This window comes from Enhydra lutris, unplaced genomic scaffold (assembly GCF_002288905.1).
Source record: "Enhydra lutris kenyoni isolate GAN:26980312 unplaced genomic scaffold, ASM228890v2 scaffoldscaffold75, whole genome shotgun sequence".
NCBI lineage: Eukaryota > Metazoa > Chordata > Mammalia > Carnivora > Mustelidae > Enhydra > Enhydra lutris.
The window spans coordinates 5,781,091-5,802,716 of NW_019154159.1; the positions used below are offsets into that span (position 1 = coordinate 5,781,091).

The 21,626-nt window shown below is 59.8% G+C and overlaps 1 protein-coding gene across 3 annotated transcripts in view; it reads right to left on the minus strand.

Moving 5' to 3' along the window:
- Positions 1 to 21,405, minus strand: part of LOC111160295 (coiled-coil domain containing 57) — a 94,539-nt gene extending 73,134 nt beyond the window's left edge. For 2 of the 3 annotated variants that reach the window (XM_022523252.1, XM_022523251.1), the window contains exons 1-7: positions 21,384 to 21,405; positions 11,194 to 11,395; positions 10,585 to 10,960; positions 8,239 to 8,347; positions 3,018 to 3,119; positions 1,707 to 1,864; positions 1,520 to 1,594 (exon numbers count right to left, since the gene is read on the minus strand). In XM_022523252.1, the coding sequence (XP_022378960.1) occupies positions 1,520 to 1,594; positions 1,707 to 1,864; positions 3,018 to 3,119; positions 8,239 to 8,347; positions 10,585 to 10,952 (812 nt within the window). In that variant the 5' untranslated portion in view covers positions 10,953 to 10,960; positions 11,194 to 11,395; positions 21,384 to 21,405. Of the gene's footprint in view, positions 1 to 1,519; positions 1,595 to 1,706; positions 1,865 to 3,017; positions 3,120 to 5,096; positions 5,236 to 5,320; positions 5,347 to 8,238; positions 8,348 to 10,584; positions 10,961 to 11,193; positions 11,396 to 21,383 lie in introns of those variants that run through there. The other variant, XM_022523253.1, reaches the window with a different exon arrangement.
- Between the last annotated feature and the right edge of the window lie 221 nt (positions 21,406 to 21,626).

Below are 21,626 nucleotides of genomic sequence, written 5' to 3' on the forward strand. Positions count from 1 at the left end.
CTGCTACTACTTCAGTTCATGGCTGTGTCGGTGGCACGTGGCTCTTGATCTTGGGTTCGTGAATTCAAGCCCCACGTGGGATGCAAACATTACTTAAATAAATGAACTTAAAAGGAAAAAGGCTCTAGCTGTGGGCATGACGAGGAACGCTGTCTGTCGCCACCGGCCCGTGTGGGTCTGAGCTGGACCACATCATGCTGTGTCCGTGGCGCCCGCGTGTCCCTGGCAGGGGCACAAACACCACGTCCGCCCCCGCTCCCGCAAGCCAGCCTGGCTGAGGCGAGCACGGGCCAATGGCGTCTGCACAGTGGCCCAGAAGGCAGCTCCCAGCTCTGGCCTGACTACGGGTGAAAAGGCCGTAGACAGTCTGTAAAGTTCTTCTCCTCAGGGTGCGCACACCACACAAACATCACAGCCAGAAAACCCAGAAATGCCCCAGACAGCCCACACTCCACCACCCTCCACCGTTCCCGGGACCACGCAGCCTCACAGCCACACCTGTGCTTACCTACAGCCTCGTGCTTTCCAGAAAAGGAAGTGGGCGACTTCTGTGGCAGGTGGAACGGTGCACACTGCCCACCCCCTACCCCGGGGCTCTCAGGGGCCCACCTAACCCCAGGCCAGGGCTGCTCCCAAGGGCACGCGCTCCCACATGCCCGCCCTCCCCCAGGAGTGTGCCTTGTGCCCTCACTTAGCCCCCTTCATCCTGCGGGCCTTGCACGCCTCAGCCCGAACGGGCCACCACGGGCTCTCTCAGGGTCCCCGCCTGGGGGGTGCCGTTCCAGCTACAGGCTGGGCGTCCCGACACCGCAGTGCAGGGCGTGCGGCCGGTCCTGAGGGATGAGCTGAGCATCTCTGCAGGAAGGGGGGGTTCTGGAGAAGGTACAGCCAGGAGAGCAGGAACGCTTTGCCAGGATAATGTAGAAATGAAAGGCGACTAACACCAAAGTAACCTTTGTTGCTACGGTCTGAAACTAATGAACTGATTCATAAAACTGTGTTTTTTTTTTTTTTTTTTTTTCAAAACGGCTCATGCCTGCGCTGAGACTCGGGGAGGGGCGGAGGGAGTCCCAAGCAGGCTCCATGCCCAGCGCCAGCCTGATGTGGGGCTCGATCTCACGACCCCAAGATCATGACCTCGGACGAAATCAAGAGTCACATGCTTAACTGACGGGACCAGCCGGGCACCCCCTGGTTAATAAAGCGTTTATGTTTCAAAGTCTCAAAACACCAGGGTGCCCACTGGCTCAGTTAGTGGAGGGTGCACCTCTAGGTCTCAGGGTCCTGACTTAAAGCTCCACGTTGGGTGTAGAGATTACTTAAAAATAAAACCTTGGGAAAATCTTTAAATAAAAAGTTTTTTAAAGACTAAAAAGCCTAACTACACGCAGAAAATCCTAAACAGAGCATGGAAGCAGACCCAAAGCAGGGAGTTCAAAGGCCAGACGGCCTGTGGCTGGTGGGAGCCTCGGCCTGGCCCTAACCCCTCGCGGCCAGGCTGGGGGCCAGGAGCACTCACTTCCTCCTGGCCACCTCCTCTTCTTTCTTCCTGGAGAGCTGCACACAGTTCAGTCTGTCCTCTAAGTCCTTTATCCTAAAAAGGAGGAAGTGTCACTGGGAAAAGCAGACGAGGGCCCCCCCAAGCCGGCCGACCGGCGGAAGCCCCCGGCTCGAGCAGACAGGGGCAGGCAGGCGCAGCTGCGCACCGGGCATCCTTGGCGGCGGCCACGTCCCTGAGCTCCCGGTCCCTGCGCTGCAGCTCGTCCTCCAGCCCCGCGCCGGCGGCCTCCGCGCTCCGCAGCGACTCCGTGGCCTGGGCGGCTGCCTCCTTCACAGCCACCAGCTCCTCGTTCAACACTTTCACCTTCAAGAGATGAAGAATTCAGGAAGAGGCTGGGCCTGGAACCGAGCGGTGAGGAAGAAACAACACACAGCCGCGTACCGCAGGCGTGGCACGACAGCGGCTCGGTTCTCAAACAAGCTTTCTGGGCTCAGGCTCCGCGGCCGCAAACTGCGGTCCCCGTAAGGGCTGCCGTGCCCTCATCGCTGGTGCGTGGCATCTGCCCTGCCCTCCAGGGCAGCAGTGCAGGGGTCTGGCCCGGCAGGCAGAGGGAGGTGGGGCAGGGCCCATCCCACTGTGGAGCTCAGGACATGGCCCTGCGGTCCCACTGGCCCTCTCCCCACCGGCTCTCACAGGTCCCCAAGGCCTCCTGAAGGTCACTGCAGGGTTCCTCCAGGAGTGCAGTCAGGTGCACTGATGCACGGGGCCAGACGGGGACTGAAAAGATGTGGAGCACTGGTGTCCCTGCCAGGACGTGAGGGCGGGCTGGGAGCTGCCCGGTCCGCGCCAGTCACGGGAACCGGCCAGCGTTCCTGGGCCCTCTGGCTGGCCCAGCACTGCCCTGGGACTGTAGCATTGTGGGGAGGCCGGAGGCCTGTGGGAGGGGTCCTCCCTGACCGAGGGGGCGGGGTTGCTCCTACGGACACCTGCTGGGTGCGAAGCAGCTGCAACCCTGGGGGTGGGGAGGTGGGGCGGTGCCAGGCCAGGAGTCCTCCCCTGCTTCCCCGCACAGCCTCCCACTTCCTCAAAGCTGGCCCTGTGTCCGCACTAAAGTTCAGACGTGCACGCTGCTCACTGCGGCCGGGTGCACAGGCTGCACAAAGGCCCTGACCACCTGCCTGGCCTCCTCCGCTGTCAGTGGGGGACGAGCAGCACCTCCCCAGAGGCACGTTCCCAGTGCTCACAGAGGACACACCAGAGACAGGCTATCTGGATGGGGATGGGGGGCACTTTATCCTGGGAGGGGGGGCCCCTTCCCCAAGGCCGGGGAAACCAGAGCCTGGCACCAGCCCTCCTCTCCCTCAGGAGAAGGGCCATGTAGCAGGCACCACGGTGGGCATAACCCGACCCCAGTACAGCAAGGGAGGCCTCTGTGTGAAGCCCGCCTTCCTGCGGCCCAGCAGCGGCACAGGATGTCTGGGGAGGGAGTGGTCATCGACCAAAGGCCGTCCCCCACCTTGAGCTCATGAGTCAAGACCACGCTGCTCATGCTGTCTGCCTGTAGGCGGAACCCCCGCTCCCGCTTCTGCAGTTCCGACTTGAATTCCAGCAGCAGCTCCTGAAACAGAAGGGGCTGGCGGTGAGAGGAGGCCATCAGCCCCAGCAGAGAAGCTCCCACAACGAGGACCCAGTGAGCAGGCCCGAAGCTGGCAGGACGCCGAGGTCCCTGGAGGCAGAGGTGCCACACGAGTCATGTCCGTGTAAACCTCCAGGGGCTCCTGCAGTGTCCGAGCACCTCAAGGGATTGCCCCCGGGCTGCGAGGAGTATCTGCTGGGCATCCACGGAGCCGCCGGGCCTGTCCGCTGGGCACACACAGATGAGGACCTGCTGGGGACCCGCGACAGAGGCCCCTGGGCCTGCTCACCCTGCCCACGCGTGGGAGCTTTCCGGCTGATTCCGGCCTGTTCCAGTTGGGTGTCCAGGCCACACCATGGCTCCCCGCCCATCTCCCCGCCATCTCCCTGCCAGAAGCCCCATCCCACTCCTCCCAGGATGCTGACCACGGCTCGGAGAGCAGGCAGTCTCCAGAGTTTCACCCCCAGGCTGAATCTACACACCCAGTATGTCATCATGACCATGAGAGCACTCAGCGTGCACCCCCCGGGGAACAGGGACCACAGCCCATACCTGACCGCCCCCGGTTTCTCCTGGAGTTTGGGTTGTCCTCCGACCTCCCCCCCACCTCTCTCTTTTCGGTTATCCTGGGCCCTCATATCCCTTCGCACCATCCACGTGGGCAGCGTGACCCTCTCTCCTGGGGTGCGGCCCCTCCAGGGGCGTCGGCCTCCTCACTGTGGCCTGGATTCTCCCCGGACCACCGCCCAGCAGACCCTCCAGCCGTGCTTCACCCCCCCCCCCCCATGAGCTCCCTGCGCTGCCTGTTCTCTGTGGCTTCTTCCAGGTGAGAGGAGCCTCTGCCGCCCCCCACGCCCCACGCGGCCTCACCGGGGGTCTGGAAGCTCAGCTCTGGCCTGGCCCCGACCCTCTGGCTCCTGCAGGGCACTCTGGGACTCTGAGGCTGGGGCTACTCAACCCTGGGTACGCCAGGGAGTCTGCTCGGCTCAGGCCCCCATCTCCGCTCCCATCACCTGGTTCCCACTGTTCTGAACTCCAAAGGGAACGGAGGCAGCTGAGGGCTGAGCCCTTGGCCACTGGCCAGGCTGCAGAGCACGCTCCAGTAACTTCCGGGAGAGGCCCGCTAAGCCTGGTCTCTGCAGGTGCTCCCCCTCCCCCGGTGTGTGTGGACCCGAGGGCCCTGCGCTCACGCCTCACGGCCGTCTGCTATTCTCCCCTCCCGTGAGTTCCCGGGAGGTCTCTGCAACATCTCCCAGTACCGCTCCAGCCTCTGCCAGCCTTTCGCTCTGACGTCCCCACCCTGAGAAGTGACCAGGCCATTTCCTCCACAGTCGACCCCTTCCTGGTTTCCACTGCATGTTTCTAGAACGCGATTGCTGAACTGAACATCCTGATTTATCCTCCACGTCTCTTAAATTTCTCCTAGATGTTCTTTCTTATCTACATTCTGAATTTGTTTCTTTAAATATACTTTTAATTGTCCAAATTCTTCCTTGTTTTGTGACCAGCCCATCCTCCTAGCACCCCGTTCTTGGGTTATGGAGGCAGCACTCATCTCTGGAGGCCACAGGAAGACCCCGCGACGCCCCCGAAAGCCTGCAACCCACGGCAGCACGAGGTGAGGCTGGCCCTGCCCCCACCCCAGTGCAGACAGGCTCGAGTTCCCACCCGTGGCGAGAGCAGGGGGTCACGGGCTCGCCAGCTCGCCTGCGACGGCTAGACCGGCGCGGACACCGGAGGCCAGCGTGGGCACACCTGCCACCTTGCCCCAGAAATGGACACACAGCTGGGGTCTCAGGGTCACCGACCCGGGGTTCATCAGCCTTTCCGGGCTGTTTTCCCTTAACTCCTGGCTTCTTTCCTACACAGCCGGCGATTCTCAAATGTCTGTCCTGCCTCAGCTGCTATTCGAGAACCCGGCAAGAAAACGCTCGCTGGAACGTCACCAAATTAAATCACCTGCTGTTCCTACGATCCCGCTGAGGAAAGGAAAAGGCTGGGCCCAGGACGGAAGATCGCCTAACACACGAGCGCAAGGACCTGTTTCCGGAGCCACCGGCACTCTTCCACACCAGTACCATGAAGACAGACCATCCACCTTGTGAGAAGGGCAGAGAAAGTGAACGGACACTTCCCCCCAAAAAATATCTTAATGGCCAATGAGCACATGAAAAGATGCTTACGAGGGCGCCTGGGTGGCTCAGTGGGTTAAGCCTCTGCTTTCAGCTCAGGTCATGATCTCGGGGTCCTGGGATCGAGCCCCGCATCGGGCTCTCTGCTCAGCGGGGAGCCTGCTTCCCCCCTCCTCTCTCTGCCTGCAGCTCTGCCTACTTGTGATCTCTGTCAAATAAATAAATAAAATCTAAAAAAAATTTAAAAAAATATTTGTTAAATGAATGAAGAAATCCATCGTCCCATTTCTCTGTCAGTGGCTTCTACCGATACAGAAGAAAGCTTCCCTTAACCCCACAGCCTACAACTCACAGGTACGCTAAGACCCAAACGGACGACTCTGTTCTCATCACCTTAAATTTCATTTTTCAAGAAAAAAGTCACTATAACCATTGAATCAAGTCTCCTTCTGACAAGTCCATCATGGACACCAGAGCTTCAGAAACAAGAGACAGGAAACCAGCCCAAGGAGAGCAGGAAGTCGGGGAGCACGCGGGAGCCTCGCTCAGGCACTGTAAGAGCAAGACGCGGGCAGCGGAGCTCAAGCAAGGGCAGGCTGGGCCCCGAGAACCAGCGTGGGCTCACCCTGCTCCAGAGCCGTGCCGGACAAGTGCCACGCATGTTTCCAGCAGCCACTTCGAGTAGACCAGCAAAGCCGGAGAGTCTCTGTCCTCCCAGAGGCAGGGCTACCACGAAAAGCAACGTCCCCCATGGCTGTGAGGGGCTCCTCAACGGATGCAGGGGCTCAAAGCTGGAACCAGCCCGAGTCACAGCAGAGACTGAGTGTGGACAGCCTGGGAAGCCCCAATGGCCTGGCCCAGCCACCCCAATTCCCCGGAGGTCACTGCTGCCTCTGAGGGTCACTGAGACCCTGGTTGCCCGGGGCCCTTCTGACGTTCCTGCAGGAGTGACCCCGGTGCTGCCTGAGGAAAGCTCAGTGCTACCCAGCAAGCCACAAGGATCCGGTGGTCACCCTGCTGCTCGGACCCCACTTAGTGCCTGCCAACTGGGGCTGTTCCCAAAAGGCCAAGCTGCCCATAACGGACGGGACTCATTAGTTCTGGAAAAGTCTGAAGTCCCCTGCAGATTTCAGGAGCTGTCAGGGTGCTCTGAGCAGTGGCAGCAACCCAAGAATGAATGTGGGGCTTCCCGAGGGGAAGGAAAGGGCTGTCTGTGGGGCCTCGGCCTCCTCGCCTGTGGTCAGAGGACAGTCATGTCCCTGGGGTCTTTCAACCCTGACCTGCACAAGGCCTCTCAGGAGACACGGTTCTGTCTCAGGGGCTGACACGGCACCACGGGGCAGCAGGCCAGGCGGCCGGGCCCCAGTCCACCGGCAGGACAGGTCTGTCCATAATTGCTGCCCCAGCACCTGGAGCAGAGCCAGCACGGCCAGGCACACCATCCGATCTGCCCCATGGCACAGTCACCAAGAGACAGGGAACAAGCCCGGGGTTCGGTGCTGTGAGAACAGGCAGAAACAGGACACAGCACAGGCTGACTTGCGGATGAGTCCTTCCCCCCGTGTCGTGAGCAGGAGTCTAAAACTATGATGGGAGGAACCGGGAAAGGGTTCAGGAGCCCCCCAGAAGGTGCCACTCCGGCACACGGGCTGTTCTGAGCTGAAGGCGCTTGAGATCCCGCAGGCTCCAGAGAAACTGTCCTGTTCTTAACCACAGAACGATCTAAACTGGGCGTGTTTCCCAGAATAAGGGTCGTTAGTGGAGACAAACGTTTTCTGAGTGGCCCATCTGTGTGGTGGAGCAAACATCTTTTTCTCTTCTACACACACACACACGTCTAGATACGTGTATGTTTTTTAAGTAATGTCTATGTCCGGCATGGGGCTCGAACTCATGACCCTAAGACCAAGAGTTCCACGCTCTACCGACGGAGCCAGCAGTGCACTCCGGGCAGAACCAACATCCTCCTGCCCCACGCTGGCTCTCCTCACTGCCCCGAGGGGCCTGCCTTCCCTCTCAAGTGCCCGCCCCCGCCCCTTCTCCGCGGTTCCGACTGACATACAGACCTCACTCTGCCCGACTCTGGCGTTTCCACAGGTGGACTCCCCAAACACGCACCTAGTACATCTGATGTTCTCCCGCTCGCCCGCCTCACAGCGATCCGACTCTAAGCCCAGCTAGAAGGACCTCCGAGGGGATGCGCTCTTGCTCCCCGACAACGGCGACGCGGGGCCAGGGTAACAGCGGCTCAGAGCCTACACACTGGGCGCCCAATTCCGTCTCTGCCATTTCCTGAGGGCATCTCGGGCACGTCACCTCATGCCCCTGGGCTCGGCCCCATCTGGGAAATTCGCATCAACACTGTGTCTCTGCTGTGAACGGCACAGGGAGCTCCCCAGAGGCAGTTTCCACAAACGCTGTGGCTGCTACGGAGGACGCAAGGTCGTCACGCGCTCGAAGGAGCCAAGGGGGCCCTGTCGCCCTGACCCCGCACTCACACGGCTCCCCCACACATGGACTTGGCCACAGATGTGAGCGGTACCCTTCGACCACTCCCCGCACGCCCACATCCGTCACAAGTGCAGGCCGAGTCTCAGGGTCCGGGGGCCTCTGGCGACAGGTTAGGCACTGCCTGCAGGCCGACACGTCTACACAGACACCCAGGACAGCTCTTTTCTACAGTAAGTAACTCAAATTTTCATTTTCAATACTTTCTCCTGAAATAAATAAGGTAGAAAACATGGACCCCTTGTGAGGAGAGAGAACATTGAGGGAGTTTCTAGAGACGGAGGTTTAGACGCCCACTGTCTCCCTCCAGGCCACCCCAGAATGGACACCTGCTCCAGCAGCTCAACTGTGATCCCAGGGACACCGCACAGTTAACAAGAAGGCCGTCTTCTCCTCAACAACTCGGTTTCCAAGTGGCGGGCAGGGCGGGCACCTGAGGGGGCGACGCCAGAGCGTCCTACCTGCCTCTGCAGAGCTAGCTCGCCGTCGAGCTCCGCGAGCTTTCTCTCCAGCTGCCGGTTCAGGCTTTCGTACTGTTGCCGCTGCTGGTGCGTCTCGCCGCTCTTCTCACTGCGCAAGCAGGGCGGTATGAAGACGAGTCAGATGCGTCTGCGGGACGGGCCCTCGGGAGGCTCCAGTGGGACCTGCGTGCTACGTCACACAGGCGACTGTCTGCCGAGGAGCCTGAAATGGGGTCCAGAGTCTCCCAAGGTAATTCCCAAAGTGCCCAGGACACCAGCCCAAGTCACGGGTCACACTGAGAGCAGGAAGGTCCCCACCCAAACGGGAAAAGGCAGTCAGCACATGCTAACACCAAGACGCAGACACTGAGCTTTTCCAACCAGGGTTTTAAAGCAGCCGTTATGTAAAACTTTGGTGCACTCCTAAATAAAAAAAATTAGAAACTCTCGGCAAAGGAAAACTTACAAAGAATCAAACGGAAATTGAGAACTAGGAAGTACGACAACCAGACATAAGCCTCACCAGGGTGAGCCCAAGAGCAGGACGAACATGTCAACGTGACAGACCCAAGAGTCCGTGAACCTGAAGCCAGAGCAACAGAAACAGCCCCAGCGAGTGACAGAAACAACTGAAAACCAGGAGCAGGGCCTCAGGGAGCCGTGGGACAGTCACAGAAGCCGAACGCTCATGCCACTGAGCCCCAGCACGGGAGGAAAGAGAGGAGCGCTGATGCGTACTTGAAGAAGTAGCAGTTGGAAAGGTCTCAGATTAGGGAAAAGTAGAAAGGGGGGCAAATGACGTGAGAAGACACTTGATAAGAATGATGTAGAGCCCTTTAAGGTCTCTCCAACACAGCTGTGAGGACGAAAACCAGTATCCCACGAGGGCAAGCTGGCCCACATGCCCCAGCACTGCGAGCACCTGCTTCGGACCCGCCACGTGCATCTCAGCGGGGGGCGGGGGGTGAACAGTGGAGCTGGGGAGCGGCCAGGATGCCAACACCCCTCCTGTGGGGGAAGGTCATGGAGCCCCGTCCCTGCTCCAGGCGACGCTGACCTTAGCTCAGCTCTGTACCGTCTTCCCTGCGCCCTGGGAGGGTGGCATGGGGGGTGAATGCCGCCAGCCACACTGCTCCCAGAAGCCACAGGCTGCCCGGCATGGGACCGGCGCCGTGAAGAGCTCGGGCTTCCAGGCTTCCTGAGGACGGTGGCACCCGGGACCCGGGAGCTGGGCCTGCACGCTCTTACAGGCCAGGCCGGCGGGGCGGAGGCTCAGAGCCGGGCTGGTCCCGCGCCCACCCGACCACTCCAGCGCGTGCCCGGCCCGCCACAGGAAGGCTCCAGCCACAGAGCGGCACCACGCCAGCAGGCCCCGCAAACCCAGAACGGGGCCGGGTAGCCATTCAGAAGGATGTGGCAGGGGCACCTGTGTGGTCAGTGGGTTAAAGCCTCTGCCTTCGGCTCAGGTCATGATCTCAGGGTCCTGGGATCGAGCCCCGCATCGGGCTCTCTGCTCAGCAGGGGGCCTGCTGCCCTCTCTCTCTGCCTGCCTCACTGCCTGCTTGTGACCTCTGTCTGTCAAATAAATAAATAAAATCTTTAAAAAAAAAAAAAGAAGAAGAAGAAGGATGTGGCACAACAGTGCAGGGCGCGAAGAAAAGCCGCCCCCGTGGATGGCAACTGCCCCAGCTGCTGTCGGCCGCGTCTACGTAGGCACAAAAGTGAGCCCTCCGGGGAGAACCCAACACACCCCTCAGCAGCTTCTCCCTTCACCGGGCCGCCCTCAGGAAACAGTGTCGTCCACAGGAACACCGTGGCCGGCGACACCTCCCACCGGCGCTTCGAAGTGCACCTTGACAACATGAAACCTCAGGATCCTGCTCTAAGTGCAGGACGCCCCCCGCCGCTCCGACGTCTGCACTCACACGCGCTCACACGCACAGACGCACAGACACGCTCACGCACGTGCACACGCACAGCAGAGGGACCCACCCCGACAGTTAACGTGACATCATGAACACACACGCGGAGATCGGGGCGAGGACAGCAGGACAGTTTAAATGAAGCCCATGTTCTCTCTCATCACCGGGGAGGGCGCGTGTGACACGAGGGCAGCCGTCCCGTCGGGGGACCCAACAGGACCCTCGGACCCGAGCCTCAGGCTCTTCGCGGGCCTGCCTCACCAGAGCGCCCTGAGCTTGGGGACGAACAGCTGTTTTGCATGATTCGAACAGCCGTGGGCTCGGGTGTCTTCGTGGAAATGCTACGGGTTCGGACTTCGTGGAGAAAAGCCCCGCCGTGGGAGCCCCTCCCTGCGCCCCCACCGCCCCGGCCGCCCTGCCTCACCTGTGCGCGCGCTGCAGCTCCCGCCGGTGCTCCTGCAGCTCCCGCCGGTGCTCCTGCAGCAGGTCCTCCCGCCACCGGGCCTCTCGGGCCAGCGCCTGCCGCAGCCGGGCCACCTCCACCCTGAGCTCGCTCACCTCCACCCGCTGTGCCTCCTCCAGCCCCTGGGCCCGGCTGAAGGCCGCGTCGTAGCGCTCCAGCTCGCGGTCCCGCTCCTCCAGCACCCGCAGGTTGTGGACGAAGTCCTCCCGCAGGCTCCGCAGCTCCCCCTGCGCCTGGTGCAGCTGGCTGTGCGCCTCCTGCAGCGCTCGCCGCTCCTCCTCCTTGCGGGCCAGCAGCGGGCTCAGGGCCTGCTCCGTGGGCGGCAGCATCGGCGCGGCTGCAGCAGGGGAAGGTGGGCGGCGGGCCCGCAGTTGGAGGCTCTGGCTGTCCTTCTGCAACACCCGCCCCAGGTCTCCGTCCTCAGCACTGCTGTCACCAAGGGGGGCACCCTCTGTCTGGTCACACGTTCTGAGGGCCGCAGGGGGCCCCCAGGGCGAGACCTTGAGGGCTCTGTTTAGCCTGTCCTCACCCAGCAGCAGAGGAAGGAAAGACAGGAAACCGCGGGCTCACCGACAAGAGCTGGGTCCTTCAGAACAGGCTCCCGAACGGATGAGGAAACGTGGCCGCGAAGGATGCGAGCGAGTGCTGGAGCCCGCCAGCCTCCGAGAGCCGCCGGCCCGACGCGGCACCCGCCTCGGCGTCCAGGAGATTCAGCACTCACGAGCCGCTTCCTTGCCTCTTGATCTCCAATCCACCGCGGACTGATACTTTCCTAAAACAGCAAAAATAGAGTAGTAAAGGAAAGTGAAATCAGAATACAAACATAGACAGTACACAAGCCCAATTTCTAAATTATTTGACTCAACAGCATAAAACTACTTTGTCAAACTGCTAACAAGCGTCTGAACGCTCCCTGCTCCTACGTGTCTGCCAAGGGTGGGCCGCGGGAGTGTGCACGGGGGCGGCAAGCAAAGGCGGCCAGGTACGCCAGAGACCCGTGGCCTGGGCACGTCCCCTCACCTGGCAGACAAGGGGTGGCTTCTGACACATAAAACCATGTGGTGCTCCGGGCCCTGACCTACGCAAACAGGCCCAAGGCCACACGGCAAGCCCAGACGGCAGGCAGGCTGGGCCCAAGGGCCACGGTCATCCTGGGGGCAGACGCTCCAGGGGCAGCCACAGCGCTTCTCTGAGAGCCCCGTCCCAGAAGGGGGGGGCATATGAGTCGGGCATCCGGCAGGCACATTTGGATATCACCGTCATCCCAAAGAATCTAAAATGTCTGATTCACGTGAAGTGGGTCTTTTGTAAGAAGAAGAAATCCCAGGTCACCAGGGTGGCTCAGTCATTGAGCGGCCAACTGTTGCTTTCAGCTGCGATCATGATCTCAGGGTCGTGGGATCAGGCTCCACAGTCAGCCAGGGGTGGCTTCCCTCTCCCTCTGCCCCCACCACGTGCGCAAGCTCTCGCTCTCTCCAAATACATGAATCTGAGGGAGGAGGAGGAGGAGGAGAGAAAAAGAAGGAAAATTCCCACCACCTCACGTCATCCTGACTCACTTCTTCGTTTGTGGTTGGGACCGGGGGAGACCAGTGGGCGGGACTCGAGAGCCCTGCAGGGACACTCTGAAACGGGGTCACAGAAGTGCAGCGGAGCCGCTCCTGAGGGGACCCCCACAGCAGCCACCTTGTCAGCAAACAGCAAATACAGACAGAGACTCAGAAACCAGAGCAAGAGGAACTCAGGGCTCCTGCTTTGGCGTTCTTCACGCTAACTCGAGAACTCTCCAGTAAGCGGCCACACTCTGAACCGGCCGTACGACGTCTTGAGGGACGTGAAGTGTCGTTTCACTCCTGAAGTTACTGATGAAAACCACCAACAAAAGATCATCTATATACTGAAATCCATTACTGCGACACTTTGGTGATAAAGTCAGAAACCGAAACCAACAGTACGCGCAGGTGCGGGCGGTGTGCTGTGAGGGCAGGTCCCCGCGGACGCCACGTGGGACTCCGGCCCGATGAGTGGAGTTTGCTAGTCACCCTCACTACAGGTTTTTTAAAAAACCAAAGGAAAGGGGGGGGAAATACAAAGTAAAAGAGAAATTGTCAAAAAGGCCTGGGCTGGTATTTGGAGAATCCCAAAACACTGTCAGGAGCCCCGAAACAATGATGAGCATTTCAGAGGATGTGCGCTGTGCGCCGAGCTGCCCAGGAACGGAGGACACGCGGCAGCTCTGAGCTCAGCAGAACAGCGCTCAGACCGGGGGCAGAGGGCACACCTGGGGGGCTCAGTCCGCTCCGTGTCTGCCTTCGGCTCGGGTCATGATCCCGGGGTCCCGGAATCAAGCCCCGAGTTGGGCTCCGGCTCCTGACCTCTCCCTCTTCCCCTCCCCCACCCGTGCTCTCTAAATAAATAATCTCAGAACACGGCTACAGTAGAAGAGGAAAACATCGTGTGACAGAAATCAGGGTCGGGCAATGGAGGCCACGTAACCGCCGCCCTCAGGCAGCGCATCCCGCCAGAGGCTGGAGGCCGGAGCGCTGGGAACAGGCCGGAGCGCAGTGGCCAGCATCTTCGTAAAGAAAAGGCAAGGCGATCTGTCAGGTGGAGCCAGTATTTTCTTGGCATCGGCCATCGACCCGAATGAACTCCGTAGGCGGGGCAACCTCTACAAGAGTAAGGAGTCCCGCAGCACAGGGCCTGGCCGACTCCTGCTGCAAAGGCAGCTGGTAATTCCTCAGGGCTCTGTGGGCCATAGGGCCTGTCCCAGCTCTGCAGCTCCGCACAGAAGCAGCCACAGAGCGTGGAAGACGCAGGCTGGGTCTGGCCCACGGGCCTGCTTTGCCGAGCGCTCCAGCTCTGCGCAGGGGCACTGCCACAGGTACCATGCGGCAGCCTCCAGCGCTGGCCGGCCCAGGCCCTCAGGGCTCACTTCTAGCCTAGCCGGTCTGGGGCTGACTGGGCGCTGGAAAGGAGCAGCAGAGCGCGGAGGAACAACGGCGCCAAGACCTAGAGCAAGAGGCTGAAGCAGAGGAGGGTCTGCAGAGGCTGTGGGGACCGCAGGACCTTGCCACATGCGATATAACGAGAAACACAGCGTGGCCTTCGTTCTCAGTTCCTGGCACACGGCTCATAAAACCCTCACGACCCTACGGGGCAGCTTTTGTTCCATTCAGTGTTTGTTCCCAGGTTCTGAAATAACTTCAGGTGAGAGGGTATCTTCTGTCTTTCATAACAAACCTGTCAACACACTTGAGTTTATGAGGCGACTGTGGAAAGGCCCAGAAAACCGTGGGATGGAGCTGGCTGCCAGGGGAACCGACGCTGGGATGACAGGGTTTCCTTTCCTGCTCCCCCGCCAGCTTCCCCCGGGAGGCAGACTCGATCACCAGCGGCCAGTGGTTCCATCAGTCATGCTTATGTGCTGACGCCTCCACAGAAATCCCTGGCCAAAGGGTTCAGAGAGCTTCTGGGTTGGTGAACATACTGGGGGAGCCCGAGACAGCACGGAAGCTCTGCACCTCTGCACCCGTCGCCCTGGGCATCTCCTCCGTCCGGCTGTTCCTGAGTTATAGCCTTCCATGATGAACTGGTCATCTAGAAAGCGGAATGTTCTGGGAGCCCATGGAGTGGGTCGTGGGACCTCTAATGTCTGGTGGGTTGTCAGCAGCACAGGTGACAACCCAGACTTGCCACTGGCATCCGGGTGGGGCCAGTCTTGAGGGGCTTCCCCCAGCAATGCATCGGAATCCAGTTCCACCGCAGACGGTGCCTGGCGGAGGGAAAGCCGCGTGCCGCCCGAGGCAGAGCAGAGCGGAGTGTGCCCACAGAGGGAGGGAGGCCTGGGAAGCAGGGGCCCGCTCGCTGGGGGCAGCAGAGCTCCGGCGGCCTGACCGCCACGTCCTCCCCAGGGCCGGCCCTGCCCAGGGGCAGCCCCAGGTCCCCTCCCTGCAGGGGTCTGCAGAGAGGCTGTGCTCCTCCGCGGCCGGCTGCCGCCAGAGCCAAGGAGCCTAGAACCAGGCTGCAGCCCTAACCCTGCGGGCCTCTCGGCCTCGGCCGGCACACCGCGTCCCCCCACTCCGCCGTGACACACCCTGCCAGGCACCTGCTTGCCATCCTGAGTTGCACACCGCCTGAGCCCAGCACCCCACGCTTCTGCCCCCAGTTTCCCTGGCTCCTTCAAAGGCAGCCCTCTCTCCAGCTCCCAAGCCACACGCGCGGGGTGAGCCTTGCCTCCCAGCTGCCTCTCAGCCCCGCACCTCAGCCGCCATCATCCCTGAGCTGCGGGGAGTCACCACGAGGGCCCCGAGCTGTGCGCTCACTCGAACACCACCGAAGGGGCCTTCTAGGAAGGGAAAAAAAGCCTAACTCCCCAGGGCTTCCCATTTGGGGACACGTGCAGCCATCGCACGCCCTGGAGCTTGCCACCTGCGGCCGTGGGCAGGGTGGTGTCAGGCCTCCAGGCGGCTCCATCATGGGAACAGGGCACCCCGTTTGCTTCCTCCCAATGCAAAACACCCAAGCACCCCACACTGCAGTCGCCAGCCCTCACCCCTCCAGATCCACGACGACTGAAACTTCAGACGCGTTAGTGGATGGATGAATCGCAGAAAAACGAGAGACGTTTACTTCTGGAAGCGTTTATTCAATGAGAAAGGGCGCCCTCGGCCTCAGGTCCAGTCAGTGACTTGTCTCCCCCAAGCAGACAGCTGAGATGCACGGAGGTCACTCAGGCTCTGTTCTGAGCCCAGGCCCCAGCACACAGACGGTGATGACAAATGTTTGGCCCGCGCAGGAGCAAAGCCCTGCAAAGGCCACATTGCCGTTAGCAGAAAGCAGCAAAACACCCCCACGGACACGGCGAGCTTCCTAGAACCCTCCTCCGCTCCTCCAGCGAGAATTTATTCCACGGTTACCAGGCGCGAGGGGCTGGGTGGCCTCCTCTGCAGGCGGGCAGGTAAGGCCCCTGCACCCGTGCGCCACCACCCTGGGACGAGACGGAAGCACAAAAGAAAACGGGCAGAGGAGGCAACTCCGCATACCAGCAGAGAGACTGGGCCCTGGGCTGCCCGGGGCAGAGGCCAGGGAACCCTCCACCCACTGGCACAGAGCACGAAGGGGCCCTGCTTGGCCTTCAGGAGCCTTACAGGCCCTGCCTGGGCCACGGTCTCTGCACCAGCTGCAGGGCTCCCGGGACCACTGAGAACCCGGGACAACGGCAGGCCAGGCAGGCCGCCCAGCCCAGCAAAAGCCCGGGGGTGGAACCGGCGACCTCCACGGCTGGGGCTTTGCCCACACTATCTGAGTATCTACTAGCTGCCCAAAACCCCCAAGGTGCACGCACCCCACTACCAGCCAGCGGGGGAGCTGTGCGCGTGGCCCAGGAGCTCCGGGGCAGGCCCAGTTTGGTCAACAAAACCTGGCGCTCGCACAGGCCACCCACATGCCTGTGCCCACTCGCAGGGGATGACTCGGGACTAAAGCAAACACACACCACCACATGAGGCCCCCGCTACTGCGACCTCTGGTGACTCAGACTGTCGCCCGAAGCGCCCATGAGTCATCACCACGGTCCTTCGCAGAGAACACACCGACGTCTGCCAGGTCTACGGGCCCCCCCTCCTCCGGGGACCGCTCACGAGCGCCCTGTCCTGTGCCAGGCACCCTGCCACCAGCTTCGCCTCGTGAAGGCTCTGGTCACACCGCTACCCACAGGGGTACTCCCGTAATCCAGAGAGCCGACCACGGGATACCATGTCTGTACGGTGTCTGGACATGGCTCTGGCCATTCTCAAGGTAAAGTTCAACCTGTTTGGGACAGTATTCGGGGAGTCCCGGGACAGCTCCCTCCTAGGGAGCGAGCAGCTTAGATGGTGCAGTACCCACTGGTAACCGCCCTGCAACGGCGCACACCCCTTCCCTCATCACAGAGCATCCTGTGCCCTGCTGCTGGGTGATCTCACCAAAGGATGAGCCTAAAAGCCCCGAGGCTGACAATAATCGGCTTTAAACGTCACAGAGTCAGATGGACCCAACAGGTCGGCCAGCGGATGTCCCCAGCAAGGGTCCAGTTTTCAGGAGGGATGGCGTGAAGCTTCTGGGGAAACTACAGACATCCCACTGAGGGGAGAGACGCACCGTTACCCTGGCTTTGTGCATGGCGTTCCCAGTGTTCTAGGGGACCGGGGGGTCAGCAGGGGATGGAGCAGGGCCATGCGAGGCCACACCATCACTCTGACTTCTGTGTGTGTGAAACACGGAGCTTTCTAACCCTTATTTCAGACCTAGCGCCTGGAAATCGCCAGGGTCAGGAAGATGGAAAGAACGCCTCGTGAAAGCCAAGGTCTCCCCTGCACGGAAGGCTGCAGCCCCCATTTGGATGTAGGCAGCAGCGGCCCCGTCTGGAAGATGACCTCAGGCAGCAACACACACAAAAGCATCCCAGGGGCCGCCAGGAGTGTGGAACGGCTTGGGGCTCGCTCACCCGAGCCTCGCCAGCGGCCTGCAGCGGGTGCACGACGGGAGGGGCAGCCTTGTCGCAGGCAAGGTGGGGGCAACACCTGGGTCTTGGCGCGCCTCGCACAGAGCGCAGGGTGAGAGAGGCTCAGAAGCGGGCACTTCCCGACAGTGGGAGACGCCGACGAGTCCTAGCAAATTCGGGGGGAGCCAGAGGTGGCCAGAGCCGCCGGGGGAGCCCATGCCAGGTGTTCTGACAGCTGGCGCCACGGTTAGGAGGACAGAGCTCGAGACAAAGGTAAGTCCCAGGGAACCACAAAGAACCACATGGGAGGTGCGGAGCTTCCCAAGCACAGGGGCTCTGCAGGGGGCATGGCGTGTCCTGGAGCTGTGCCCAGCCTTCCTGCGCGGTCTAGATGCTGGACGAACAGGGAAGGAGTAGGACAGGGTGTTTCTGTCCCATGGGTTAATCTTACCACTCACCCAGGGAACCAGACCATCAGAGTAAAACCCATCAGAGATGAGCCTGCAAGTTACCCGATGGGCAAATATGACACTAGAATTATTCGCACTGCGGGGCTGAGCAGATTTGGGGCAATTTGTTTTACAATAAACATCTGATGAGTACTTAACTGGGAAAGCGTTGCTCGAATGACCGCGTTACAGCATAAGCACTTACAGCCACTACAGCTTACACAAGGGAACGTCTGTGCAGGGGAAAGCTGGTCACTAGACGCTTACGAACAGGACGACTGGGCACGCTGGCTGAGCAAAGAGCTGTCCAAAGCAGGGTTCCCGTTCACCTCCTTCCTGAGGACTGCGGCCCCGGCTGCGTTAGGCTCTGGACTCGGCCACTAGTAAGATGAGCCCCGCCACTCCTAACGTGGAAGAACCCAAACGGACCTCATTAAGGAGTGTTCCCTCATCGCTCTATAAACACAGGTAGTGAGTTTAATTTGCAAGACGTTTTTGTGGAACTTGAAGGAAAGTGCAGAGGTGGCTCATCTCTGGTTCTGCACCCAAGCTGGGACGCAGCGTGGGCTATCTGAGCTGAACTCCACACATGGCCTCTTCCGGCACATCCAGGGCATGAAAATCATGGGCCTGTGACCACAAGCCTTTCTTCCCATGCTTCACTGACTGCCAAAAATAGTCCCACAACCATCTGCAAAATCGGAAATAAGAGACAGGAGCCAAAATGGATCTTAATTCCACCCGTGGCACTTGCTGGGGTCGGGGGCACCACTAGAGTGGGGGGGTGGGGTGGGAAGTGCTCTGTTGTTGGCACGTACATCTGCCAAATCTCCTTGCCAACAATAACAGAAAACAAGTAAAAACTGAGTAAATGAGAAATAAAGTGGAAGGGAAGTTGAATCAGCTTACAGTTAAAAGCTGTTGACGTTTCTGTTGTTTATTTACATATTTAAGTGCTCTCCACACCCAGCGTGGTGCTCAAACTCATGACCCTGGGATCAGGAGCAGTGTTCCCCGCGCTGAGCCGGCCGGCAGCCCGGGGAGCCACTGGCTTTCAGAACAACACGGTTCACAAACCGAAACTCCAAATCCATAAGGGCTCACAATGAGAGATGAAGAGAAAAAAGCGAACCTAACTTCACGACAAAAGATTAACATACATGAAAAAACCCGCGTACGTGCACCAAAATAACTTGGTAAAAACATATTTGGACTCTATCTTCTAAGGATAAAAACAAAACAACTGCATGCAAATACTACATTCTAGCTAACGTGGTTTTCACAGAAGTACGGATTGGCGATTCCGAAATTCCCCCGTGTGTAGTCCAGGATTGAGCATGTAAGTAAACACAGTGACAACAGGAACCAGATTTAAAGAGGAAAAAGAACATAGAACGAACCTTGGGGTAGCTGACTGGAGATAGCAATATAAACTCACAGCTTTTATTTTTTATTTATTTATTTTTTTAAAGTCATGTAGTGCCGCAAGGCCTTTCTTCTTTCTTTTCTTTTTTTTTTTTTAAAGATTTTACTTTATTTGACAGAGAGACACAGAGAGAGATGGAACACAGGCAGGGGGAGTGGGAGAGGGAGAAGCAGGCTTCCCGCTGAGCAGGGAGCCAGATGCGGGGCTCAATCCCAGGACCAGGGATCATGACCTGAGCCAAAGGCAGACGCTTAACGACGGAGCCCCCCCGGCGCCCCCAAACTCACAGCTTTAATATATACACAGATCTACACATACAGAAACAGATGCGGATGGGTCTGATTTCCTGGCTTTGCCCACCGAGAAGGCCACAAAGCAAGGCCACCGCAGTCAGCACACCCACAGCCTGATGCTGGTTTCCAAACGCGCCTTTCAGAACGAGGAGGAGCCAGAGCCCCTCACAGAAGTGGCCGATTCAGGCCAGGACCAGGGAAGCTGGAGATGGGCCTGAACATCCGGTAGTGCTGAGACATGTTGGGGGACGCGCTGAAAGTACACAGAAGCCCACTGGACGGGGTGCCCAAAGCCCACATCTGGAGAGTCAGCAACACAATACAGCAATGGATTACAACAAATGGAATAAAAACAAAATAAAAACATCTATACAACACGAAGAGACAAATGGGGAGAAGGGAAGGTTTCTGGGGCACCCAGCTGGCTCAGTCGGCAGAGCAGGTGACTCCTGATCTCTGGGTGCTGAGCCCATGCTGGAAGCGGACTCTACTTAAAGAAAACTGTGGGGCAGAAGGTTCCTCTTACAGTAGGATTCCAACCAATGTGTACAAAGAATAATGGAAATAGAAAGTCTTTATTTGGTAAATAGGACTAATAATTGTCTCAGAAAACACCTGTGATAGAAGTGCGGTTATATGACCTCCCTGCAAGGTGAACTACTTGCGAACAGAAAAATGGTAAGGATTTTGTAACGGAGACACAGCTAAACCACTTACCCAAGTGTCCCCCGTCATGGGACAAGCTGGCATCACGTGCCTCTGGAGAACAGCGTGATGTCACTCTTGAGGTTTCCTTATTAAAAATGCCTAACTTGGGGCACCTGGGTGGCTCAGTGGGTTAAAGCCTCTGCCTTCGGCTCAGGTCATGATCCTGGCGTCCTGGGATCGAGCCCCGCATTGGGCTCTCTGCTCAGCGGGGAGCCTGCTTCCTCCTCTGTCTCTGCCTACTTGTGATCTCTGTCTGTCAAATAAATAAATAAAAATCTTAAAAACAAAAAAAAAACAGATTTCTTAAAAAAAAAAAAAAAAAAAAAAGCCTAACTTGGGAGAGGTGCCCCGCTAGCTCAGTGCAGGTGTGGGTTCCAGCCCCAACTGGGGGTAGAGTCGACTTAAAAACCTTTTAAGAAATGCATAACCTGAGGGGCACCTGGGTGGCTCGGGTTAAGCCTCTGCCTTCCCCTCAGGTCATGGTCTCAGGGTCCTGGGATCGAGCCCTACATCGGGCTCTCTGCTCTGCAGGGAACCTGCTTCCTCCTCTCTCTCTGCCTGCCGCTCTGCCTGCTTGTGATCTCTGCCTGTCGAATGAATGAATGAATGAATGAATGAATGAAAGAAATGCATAACCTGAAACGAGTCATGAGGAAACATCAGACAAATCCAAATTGAGGGGCATCGTACAAAACAGCTAATTCGCACAAAGTCCAAGGAGCACCGTGGGACCGATCCAGATGCGAGAAGAGTGGGGAACCACGCAGGTCCCGCATTGGACGCGCGGGGACCGCGGCGGACATGAGCCCGGGCTCCGTGGAGGCGCTCAGGTCCTCGGCTTGCTAACCGGCCGGTGGGAGGAGAAGGAGTGAGCGCGTGCGGGAGCGGCAGAAGCCACCATCCCTGCTCCACCTCTGCAACCTGCGCACAAGTCTCCGATAACCGAAGACAAGACAAACCCACAACAAACCACTGGACCAGACCACGGGGCTGGAATCGGTCCACGCGGACGGCGGGGCTGGGGCTGCCCACCTGCTACCAGGGCCGCGGGCGCCCGCACCTGGGGACACCTGCGGGGGGGAAGGGGGAGGAGAGAGGAAGGGGTGACCCGCACGGGGGGGGGGGGGGGGGGGCCCGCGCGAGGGGGGGGGGGAGGGGGGGGGGGGTGACCCGCACGGGGGGGGGAGAAGGTGGGGGGAGACACCCGCCCCAGGGGAGGCGCCCCCACCTGGAGGCCGGACCCATCCGGCCCGAAGCACGGCGCCGCCAGCCCGGGTCCGCCGGGACCCCCAAGAAGAGAGAAGAAGCCAGTTAAGGGGGCCCGAGACGGGGCAGTGAGGACACCCCCGCTCCACGCCAGCCCCCGCCGCCGCCCCCAGCGCCCAGCGCTCGCAGCTCACCGCGCACGCCAGCGGGGAGCGGCCTCCGGGCCCGCCGCGTTGCCATAGTGACCGGAGTCCGGCCGCCGAGGTCCGGGCGCGCTCAGGGCCGCGCTCTGCTGCCACCGGCCGGAAACGCGAGCTCCAGCGCAGGGTTCCGGCCTCTTCTCACCCGCCCCGCGCGCAGGCGCCAACGGGCGAACCGAGGGTCCCCGCGCCCAGCAGCGCCGGGAGAGGAGGACCGGCGGAGCTCGTGGCGGGCCG